Source organism: Suricata suricatta, chromosome 3, assembly GCF_006229205.1.
Source record: "Suricata suricatta isolate VVHF042 chromosome 3, meerkat_22Aug2017_6uvM2_HiC, whole genome shotgun sequence".
Lineage (NCBI taxonomy): Eukaryota > Metazoa > Chordata > Mammalia > Carnivora > Herpestidae > Suricata > Suricata suricatta.
In genome coordinates, this window is record NC_043702.1 from 175,413,812 (window position 1) to 175,423,166 (window position 9,355).

Genomic DNA, 9,355 nt, shown 5'->3' on the forward strand with positions numbered 1-9,355 from the left:
TGCCGCGGCGTCCCCCCCAGCGGCCCCGCGGCGCCTGCAGGGCTGGGGGAGCGCGCGCACCGGGCTCCGCTGTTCAGGGAGAGGCCGTCTCCGGGCACCCTGGCCGGGGCCCCCGTCGTGACCGCGCTCCCGCTTCAGGTGCACCCGGAGCAGGAGAAGCCCGAGCCGACGCCCCTGGTGGAGCTGGAGGAGCTGTCGGGCAGCGAGCTCACGGTCTTCATCACCCCGCCGGAGGAGCCCCCGGCGCCCGAGGGCAGCGAGCCCGCCCCCCAGTACTGGTGAGGGCCTCTGGTTCCAAGGCCCCGCGGGCTGGCTTCATGTGGGCTGCTCCTAAGGCCGCCCGTCTGCCTCTCCAGCTACGACGGCTTCCCGGAGCTCCGGGCCGAGCTGTTTGCGTCTCTTCAGGAGCAGCCCGGGGCTCTGCCTGTGCCAGGCCCGTCCCGCAGTGCCCCCAGCAGCCCTGCCCCCCGCCGCACCAAGCAGGTAACCGGAACAGGGGCCCCACAGGTGCCCCAACTCAGCCTTCTCTTCATCTGGGGAACGGATGGAACAGCACCTACGCTGTCGCTAGTGGGTGTCAGCACGAAACGTTAGCTGTTGTCACCGTTATCTACGGCACGGTCGCGATCATCTCCTGACCCATCTGGAATGCGGAGGGGGGCGGGGGGGGGGGCCCTACTGCCTCTCCCAGGGCACCTGCCCACGCTGGAGGGCCGAGGCCGTGTGCGGTACCCCTCCCGCCTCGTCAGAGCACAGACCCTTCCTCACGACCATCTTCAGACCGGCTCTGGCCTGGCGCCGTCCTCACCCGGGCATCCCTCGCCCCATCCAGGAGATGAAGGTGGCCCAGCGGGTGGCACAGAAGTCGGCGGCCGTGCCCGAGCTGTGGGCACGGTGCCTGCTGGGGCACTGCTACGGGCTGTGGTTCCTGTGTCTGCCAGCCTACGTGCGCTCGGCGCCCTCCCGCGTGCAGGCTCTGCACACGGCCTACCACGTGCTGCGCCAGATGGAGAGCCGCCAGGTGGTGCTGCCCGACGAGGTGGGCCCCGCGCAATCGCGGGCGGGCAGGGCTCCTCGCCTCCGCTGGGTGGGCGCGGTCGGGGTGTGGCCGCGGGGACCGGAGGGCCGGGTCAGCAGGAAGGGCTGGTGGCTCTGGTCTTCCGTGGCGCCGGGAGCCAGAAGAAGGTGCCCGCCGGGACCGGGCTCGGGGCTGGGGGCGCCCCTCATGCCGCGCCTCCCCCGGCCCAGGTGTGTTACCGGGTGCTGATGCAGCTGTGCTCCCACTACGGGCAGCCCGTGCTGTCGGTGCGGGTCATGCTGGAGATGAGGCGGGCCGGCATCGTGCCCAACACCATCACCTACGGCTACTACAACAAGGTGCCGAGTCCGGTGCGGGCGGTGTGGGCGGGCTGGCGGCCGGTGTGCCTGGGGAGGTCTGCTCCCTGACTCCCCTCGGAGACCCGGCCTGCAGCGCCACTGTCCTCCGTCGTGCCTGGAGCACCTTCGCGCCCACATGGTGTTTCCTCCTCCTCGGCCCCTGTCTCAGTTGCCAGAGCACCGGACATGGTGGGCAGGTGCCACTGTGAGCCACCGGCGAGCCAGGCACTGCGCGCCGCCCACAGCGCATCCCCGTCCTCTCAGGCAGGCAGGGGGCCCCGCGGGGAGGAGGAGGTTGGGGAGGCTGGGCATGAGCACAGGGACTCAGCGATGTTTCCTGCACTCCGGCCCTTAACCGTGACTCTAAACTGCCTCCTGGTTTTTACACAATGAAACTGGTGGGCGAGAAAGCGAAAACGTTTCTTCAAAACCGTGCACTCGATAAGTAGCATAGCCGATGCAAACTGTGTGCGGCGCTTCTGGCGTCCTCCAGAGCCCTCGGCAGCAGCTGCTCCTGGCCGAGCCCCGCCCCGCAGGACCGACCCCGGCAGGATGTCTGCAGGGGCAGGTGGTCCCCTGGTCCCCGGGCGTGTCCCTGAAACAGGCAGTGGCCACCAGGCTGCAGTAGGGCGGTGGAAGTAGGCCATCTCGATGGGCGCTGTGCTTGGCAGGCTGTGCTGGAAAGCAACTGGCTGTCTGGGACTCCGGGCGGACGGCTGCGCTGGGCCAAGCTCCGGAACGTGGTCCTGGGGGCCGCTCAGTTCCGCCAGCCCTTGAGGGAACGGCGGCAGCGGCAGCAGGCGGCGGCACCGGAGGCAGGCGGCGCCCAGACAGGTGGGTAGGGCCTGTGCCAGGCTTGGGGACAGTAGCCGGGCCCCAGCAGGGAGAAGCGTGGGGGACCGGGGCTGGGCTCGTGGTGGGCATTGGGTGTTCTGGGCACTCTGGATAAGCTGCACTTGGCCGGTAAAACGGAGAGGATGTTCTGCCCAGGAGGATCCCTGCACCCCGAGGTCCACACAGGGAGCCCCGTGGTGGATAGGGGGCTGGTCTCCGGCTGGCCACCTCTCAGCCTCGTCCCCACCTTTTCCAGAGCCCCGTTTGGAGCGTCCCTCCCCTACCCGTCCGCTTCAGCGCCAGACCACGTGGGCTGGCCGCAGCTCTCGGGACACAGCTTCACCCACGGGGCGCCTGGTGAAAAGCGGCAGCCTGGGCAGCGCTCGCGGGGCCCAGCCCACCGTGGAGGCTGGTGTGGCCCACAGTGAGTGCCCTTGTCTGACACCCCCGCCCCCCCCCACCGTCGGATTTCCCAAGCACTTGGGAAGAGACGGGCCTCTGTGGGGAGTGCTGGGAAGCTGGAGGACCTTGTCCGAGCGATGCTGCGGCGGTGCGGGGTGGGGGAGGGGTTGTGGTGCCAGATTCGGGTCAGCGTGGGACTGTGTTTCCTGACAGTTCTCTGCCCTGCAGTGATCGAGGCCTTGGGGATCCTGGAGCCCCGAGGATCCCCTGTGCCCTGGCGAGACGGAAGCCTCTCAGACCTGAGCTTGACCGGGGAGGAGCCGGCGCCTGAGGGCAGCCCGGAGGACTCTGGTTCCGCCCTGAGCACCCAGTCCACCGAGGCCCTGGAAGGGCTGAGTGGGAAGATGCCCAAGGCTGGGGGGCGTCAGGACGAGGCCAGCACCCCCAGACGAGGGCTGGGCGCCCGCCTACAGCAACTGCTCACCCCTTCCCGCCGCCCCTCTGCCTCGCGCGGACCCCCACCCGAGCTGCCCCCTGACCCACCTCCCCCAGCACGCCGCAGCCCCATGGACAGCCTCCTGCGCCCCCGAGAGCGCCCTGGGTCCACCGCTTCTGAGGTAGCCGCCAGGGGAGGATGCAGATGGGCTGGCCCCCCCCCCAGCGCCTGCGGAGCCAGCCTGGAGGAGGCCCTAGCGGGGCTGACCCCACTTTCTCGTGTGATGACAGAGCTCAGCCTCTCTGGGCAGTGAGTGGGACCTCTCCGAGTCTTCTCTCAGCAGCCTGAGCCTCCGCCGCTCCTCCGAGCGCCTCAGTGACGCCCCTGGGTCCTCGCAGCCGCCCTCCCTGGAAGTGAGGATAGCCCCCATCCCTGCGTCGGAGGCCGGGGAGGGGGCGGTGGGAGGACCCCTCCGAGCCTGGCAGGGCCCTCTCCCTGCAGGTCCTGCTGTCCAGCTGCTCCCTGTGCCGCGCCTGTGACTCCCTGGTGTACGACGAAGAGATCATGGCTGGCTGGGCACCTGACGACTCCAACCTCAACACCGTCTGCCCCTTCTGCGCCCGCCCCTTCGTGCCCCTGCTCAGCGTCCAGACCCTGGATTCCCGCCCCAGGTGCCCGAACCAGGGTGGGTGCTACGGGCGGCACGGGGGAGTGGGGGGCGGTGGAGGCGCAAGGGGCTGACCCCTCTTATCCTTGCACAGGGCCCCCAGCCCCAAGCCTGCTCCTGCCGGAGCCAGTGGCAACAGAGATGCCCCTGCTCCGGGGGGCCCAGGCCCTGTGCTCAGTGACCGCAGGCTCTGCCTCGCCCTGGATGAGCCCCAGCTCTGCAATGGGCACCTGGGGGTAAGGGCTGGTGAGGAGTCGGGTCTGTGTGTGACACCCGGGGGGGCACCAGGGGTGGTAGGGTGTGATGGGCATTGAGGGCATGGGGCATCTCGGAAGCTGTCGGACGTGTTGGCCCAGTGGGAAGCCGGGCTGTGAGGACCGGGCCGAGATCCGTCCTGAGCTGCCCTCCCTCTTTGTGCCTGGCAGGGCGCCTCCCGGCAGGTGGAGGCCGGGTCCTGGGCATACCTGAGCCCCCTGGTGCTGCGGAAGGAGCTGGAGTCGCTGGTGGAGAACGAGGGCAGTGAGGTGCTGGCATTGCCTGAGCTGCCCTCTGCCCACCCCATCATCTTCTGGAACCTTCTGTGGTATTTCCAGCGGCTGCGCCTGCCCAGTATTCTGCCATGCCTGGTGCTGGCCTCCTGTGATGGGCCCCCGCCCCCCCAGGTCAGTGTCCCCTCCCCCCCATGGCCCCTGCTTCCTGGGTGCTCTTCACCTCACCTCCCAGCTCCAGCCCTTGGGCTTCGGAGGCGGCACCTGGTTTGACCCCTGGCCTTTTCAGGTCACTGCTCAGCCTCAATTCCCCCATCTGTAGAACAGCACAAGCGTCCAACCCCCCGGGGCTTTCAGACACCTCGCGTTGTGCCCGGCACCCGTCCCGGCGCCTCCTGATGTTTGTCTATTCATTCCACCAAATATTTATTGAGCACCTTTTAGGTTCCAGGCAGTTTGCAGGCAGTCGTGGCGTGGCGACTGCAGAGCAGAGCGTGCTCTCAGAGAGCTCGCACTCGTGGGGAATGCGCGCCCCCCCCTTCTCTCTGCCCATGTCCCAGAACATTGCTGGCCCAGGTCTCATCCTCTGCCTGCCACCTCACGAGCCCGCCCCCTTCGTCTTGGCCCCTGCAGGCCCCGTCTCCCTGGCTGACACCGGACCCGGCGTCTGTGCAGGTGCGCCTGCTGTGGGATGTCCTGACCCCTGACCCCAGTAGCTGCCCACCTCTCTATGTGCTCTGGAGGGTCCACAGTGAGTCTGGTATTTGGCCTAGGCTGGGAAGGCGGGGGGTCCCACGCTCAGAGGGCCTGATAATCCTGGCTACCTTCCTTTGTTTGACGCAGGCCAGATTCCGCAGCGGGTGGTATGGCCCGGCCCCGCCCCTGCACCCCTTAGCCTGGACCTGCTAGAGTCGGTGATGCGCCATGTGGGTCTCAATGAGGTGCACAAGGCCGTGGGGCTCCTGTTGGAAACTCTGGGGCCGCCTCCCACAGGCCTGCACCTGCAGAGGTATGGTGCTTCCCCGTGGGGGGTCACTGGTCTCCTGTCCTGGGCTCCACACCCACTCTCTCTCACTCATCCTCTCTGCCTCCACTGCAGGGGCATCTACCGTGAGATCTTATTCCTGACAATGGCCGCTCTAGGCAAGGACCACGTGGACATAGGTGAGGGAGCAGGCAGGGGACTGAGGAGTTGAAGGATCTGGGGCCAGGTGTGTGGGCGGGGGTTGGAATCCTGATCTGTCGACCCACCTCTGCCTTCTCCCGTAGCGGCCTTCGATAAGAAGTACAAGTCTGCCTTTAACAAGCTGGCCAGCAGCATGGGCAAGGAGGAGCTGAGGCAGCGGCGGGCACAGATGCCCACCGCGAAGGCCATCGATTGCCGGAAATGTTTTGGAGCACTTCTGGAATGCTAGGGACCCTTACTTTCCTCCCCCGGCCGGGGTGGGGGCAGGGGCGGAGGGAGGTGAGGGAGAAAGGACTCCAGAGATAACCTGCCTCCCTGCTCCTCCCACACAGGAGCCCGGACGGGCTGGGAAGCAGGCCCAGACATAGGCGCCAAGTGCATGGGCAGCAGGAAGTGGGACCCACTGTTCCCACGGGTCCTGATCGCCTGTGTGCAGCCTGCCTGGTGCGCATGCTGATGTTGTAGGAGGCCGGGGTGGGGCGGGGCAGTTGGCACAGCTCTGTTCTTCCCCAGACTATACCAGGAACTCTCCTCCAGGGTACCCACAGATCTGGGCTGCCCTGGGCCTTTTTTTTTTTTTTTAATAAGTTTTTGTTTCAAAAAACAACTGGAAAAATACAGAGCTACTGAGCCTTTGCCCTGAATGGGAGGGAGGGATGTCGTTTCCCACCAGTGACGGTCCTTCCCTGGAATTGCTGAAGAAGCCTAAGGCTCTCCATTATACCTTTCTACCTTAGTGTTTGTACTTTATTTATTTTGGAGCCGTAGCCCCTTTCTTAGGAGGTTCTTAGGGATGGTGAGAAACGGAAGGGACTCGGGGCATGTGGTTCAGTGGTTTGCAGCTCCGGAAAAGGCAGGAGCCAACTAGAGGAGCCCCAAACTCCCCTCAGGAGGAACTGATGCCCTGTCCCGCCCACTCCACCCGCCCAGGGCCTTGACCGTGCAATAAGGATTGTTCCTTGCAAAGTTTTGTTGATGTAAATATAGTAAAAGCTGCTTCTGTCTTTTTCCTTCTGCGTCTTGTTTCCTGGATCTGGGGGCAGCTGCGGGGGACACCTCTCCTTTTTCTCCAGCTGCACATCCTCCCTTCTGCCTTTCTATCCCTTGCGGCCTCAGGCACGGCCAGCTTCCTGGGACCAGTTCTGGTACTGGTCCCCTGGGGCCCCGGGAGCTCTGGGGGCAGGAGAGGAGTAAGTCCGGCGCTGGCCGTGGTGGTGCCAGTCCGGGTGGCACTTCCGGCCCTCCCACACAATCACCCCCTTGTCCCTCATTTGTACCCCACACAAAGGCTCCATTCTCCGGGGGCCTTGAGCTCATCTCTGCCTTCTTCCCTCTCCCCCAGCTCGCCCTCCCCGCTCCTCCAGCACCGCCGGGACAGCCGTCTCCCTGGGAGCTGGTGTCGGGGTCTCTCGTCGCCCTGGCAGTCAGCCCAGGCCTCCTCAGTTGCTCTAGCCGCAATCAGTACTCTTCCAGCCAGGGTCCCAGCCTGGGGACAGCGCCAGGACGGCGGGGGAGAGGACTGAGGAGCTCACTGCATGTGGGCCACCTCAGAATCCTCCCTTTGCTGTGTGATGAAATAAATTCCAGAAACAATTACCAAAGGGAATAAGCCAACAAAACAAATGCCTTGGGTCCTTCCCTGGAGGGTCCATGAAGGAAGTAACTTCTGTGGGGCTTTAGTGCAAATTCCTGGGAGTGGATGACGGTGGATGAAAGAGAAGTACTCTCCCTAAATTCTGGAAACTTCAAGCCACAGGACTGACCCTTCCCCATCCTGTGCCGAGCACGGGAGATGCTTTTCCAGGACGCTAGAAGAGCTGCTCAGGAGGGGAGTAGGGGCTTAGGAAAGGCCGTCAGTTGCCAGGGACTAGATGTCTTCAGCAAGGAGCCCTCACGTCACCCCAGGTTCTGATCACACCTCACTCCCCAGAATCAACCTCTCCCTGCATCTGCTGGGCAGCAACTGACTCCCTGAAATACAAGTTTTTGTTGGGGCAGAGTGCCCAGCAGTGCGCCGACCCACCTGGAGTTAGAGAACTCGAGGGCTCCGTCTGCCTCACCAGAGTACATGATCTCTGGCCTGGAGCTCCCTAGACTCACAATAACGATAACCATCCTTGTCTCTGGCTTATACTTCTCGCCTGTGAGCCTCCTTCTAGACACCCACAGACACATCAGAATTCTTTCAACACAAGAGTATCTGGAAATTCCAATAGCAAAGTACTTGCTATGCTGTCTGACATCTCTGTCCTGTGGCCTAGGGAGCTGTATGAAGGGAAAGATCTGCTCAGTATCTTTAGAGCATGTATGCTTGAGTGACAAGTGTTTAATTAAATCTTGTCTCTGCCATTTACTAATTTTATTATATCACCCAAATAAAACTGCTGTGCCTGTTTTTCCTTGTCTGCAAATCAAGGAATTGTCAGACGCATTATGTAAACCGCATGAAGCGCTAAGCACACTGCGGAAGTGCGAGCTCGGAGAGGAGAGCAGAGGCCGGGAGGCCGTGCAGAGCCGGGGCCCGTCCGCTCCAGCAGCGCCCCGCACGCTCGTCTTCCCTGGGAGTCTGGTCACTCTAGATTCAGAGTCCCCTCCATGGTCTGACTTTGTTGAAAGGCATCTTCAGCCACCATGCCCCCTGTGTCCCCTCTCAGCCCGACAGCCAAGAACAAGCAAGACTCCAGGTTAGGGAAGCCTGCGCCTTTGATGAGGGCAGTGACTTTGTCACAATTCCTCCTGGATCCCCGGCACACGACAGGGTCTCTGCCTTGTGTGTTAAATAACTGAGGCAGTGAAAGCATCAACACGAGAAATAATTTTCAGTGCAGAACAAGGTAGGTTCAGCAAGCAGATAGCAATAGAAGCTGCACTTGGGGCTAAGAGGGTGCAACTGCTGGAAGTGAGGAACACTCATGATAGTTACCATTTATTACGTTCACCAAGTGCTTACTATATCCTAGGCACTGTCCTGAGCGTTTTAAGTGTACGATTTAAAAATCCTCCCAAGCGCCCTACGAGCCGGCGCTCTTGTCGATATCCTCATTTTACTCACAGCGGAGGCCGGGCACGGAGAATAGATGGTAAGTAACTTGCACCCAAATCCTACCGCCGGTAGAGGCGGAGCCCAGGTCCAAGCCCAGGCAGTCTGAATCCAGAGACCACGTTCTTCACCGGGATCCTAGAAGAAGGCACCTTAAGGATCCGGCACCCCTCTGCGTGGGTGTCCAGGGTCCACCTGTCCTCATGAGGCCTCCTCCATCAGTTTCCTTTGCATTGACCTCTAAAGGATTTGAGGGGCGCCTGGGGTGGCCCAGTCGGTTAAGCGTCTGTAGCTTGACGTCGGCTCAGGGGATGATCTCAAGGTTCTTGGGTTCCAGCCCAGCATCCGGCTCTGTGCTGGCAGCCAGGAGGCTGGAGCCTCCTTCAGATTCTGTGCCTCCCTCTCTCTCTGCCCCTCCTCCACTTGCACCCTGCCTCTCTCTCTCTCTAAAATAAACAAACATAAAAGAAAAAAGAAAAAAGGATTTGTAAAACACATTCTAGTGCTTCTGGAGCCAGTTATCCCTGGCTTCAAACCACTGCCTCCTCCCTCATTAGATGTCTGACCTTTGCGAGTAACTCAGCCTCTCTGAGCCCGCTTCCTGATGTACGTGGGTTCGGGCTTCAGCCCTGCCACTTAGCACGGGTGACTTTGGGCATGCCCTGTCCCCGCCTGTACACCGGGGACATCACTATCTCCCTGGAGGGTTAGGAGCAATCAATGAAGGAGTCCACGGAAGGCCCTAAAGAGCAGGTGACGAGCCCGTAAAGCAGCGCTCGGCAGCGGCTCCCCGGCACCCCGACTCCGGACCCTGAGTCCTGCTCCTCGAGGAGCTCGAGAACCGCTCCGACAGTCGGGCTGCAGGCGGGGAGGTCGGCACGAGGCGCCGCGCCCCGGCGCGCCCCGGCGGACGCCGCTCCCCGCG

The 9,355-nt window shown here is 63.0% G+C and overlaps 1 protein-coding gene across 1 annotated transcript in view; it reads left to right on the forward strand.

Moving 5' to 3' along the window:
* The window catches only part of DENND4B (DENN domain containing 4B), a 10,963-nt gene extending 4,563 nt beyond the window's left edge, over window positions 1–6,400 (forward strand). The window contains exons 13-27 of the mRNA XM_029933476.1: window positions 21–278; window positions 357–483; window positions 833–1,039; window positions 1,249–1,377; window positions 2,049–2,211; window positions 2,468–2,635; window positions 2,842–3,230; window positions 3,340–3,462; window positions 3,551–3,720; window positions 3,811–3,952; window positions 4,142–4,378; window positions 4,838–4,955; window positions 5,048–5,213; window positions 5,304–5,368; window positions 5,474–6,400. Of these exons, the coding sequence (XP_029789336.1) occupies window positions 21–278; window positions 357–483; window positions 833–1,039; window positions 1,249–1,377; window positions 2,049–2,211; window positions 2,468–2,635; window positions 2,842–3,230; window positions 3,340–3,462; window positions 3,551–3,720; window positions 3,811–3,952; window positions 4,142–4,378; window positions 4,838–4,955; window positions 5,048–5,213; window positions 5,304–5,368; window positions 5,474–5,619 (2,608 nt within the window). The 3' untranslated portion in view covers window positions 5,620–6,400. The remainder of the gene's footprint in view (window positions 1–20; window positions 279–356; window positions 484–832; window positions 1,040–1,248; window positions 1,378–2,048; window positions 2,212–2,467; window positions 2,636–2,841; window positions 3,231–3,339; window positions 3,463–3,550; window positions 3,721–3,810; window positions 3,953–4,141; window positions 4,379–4,837; window positions 4,956–5,047; window positions 5,214–5,303; window positions 5,369–5,473) is intronic.
* The last annotated feature ends 2,955 nt before the right edge of the window (window positions 6,401–9,355 follow it).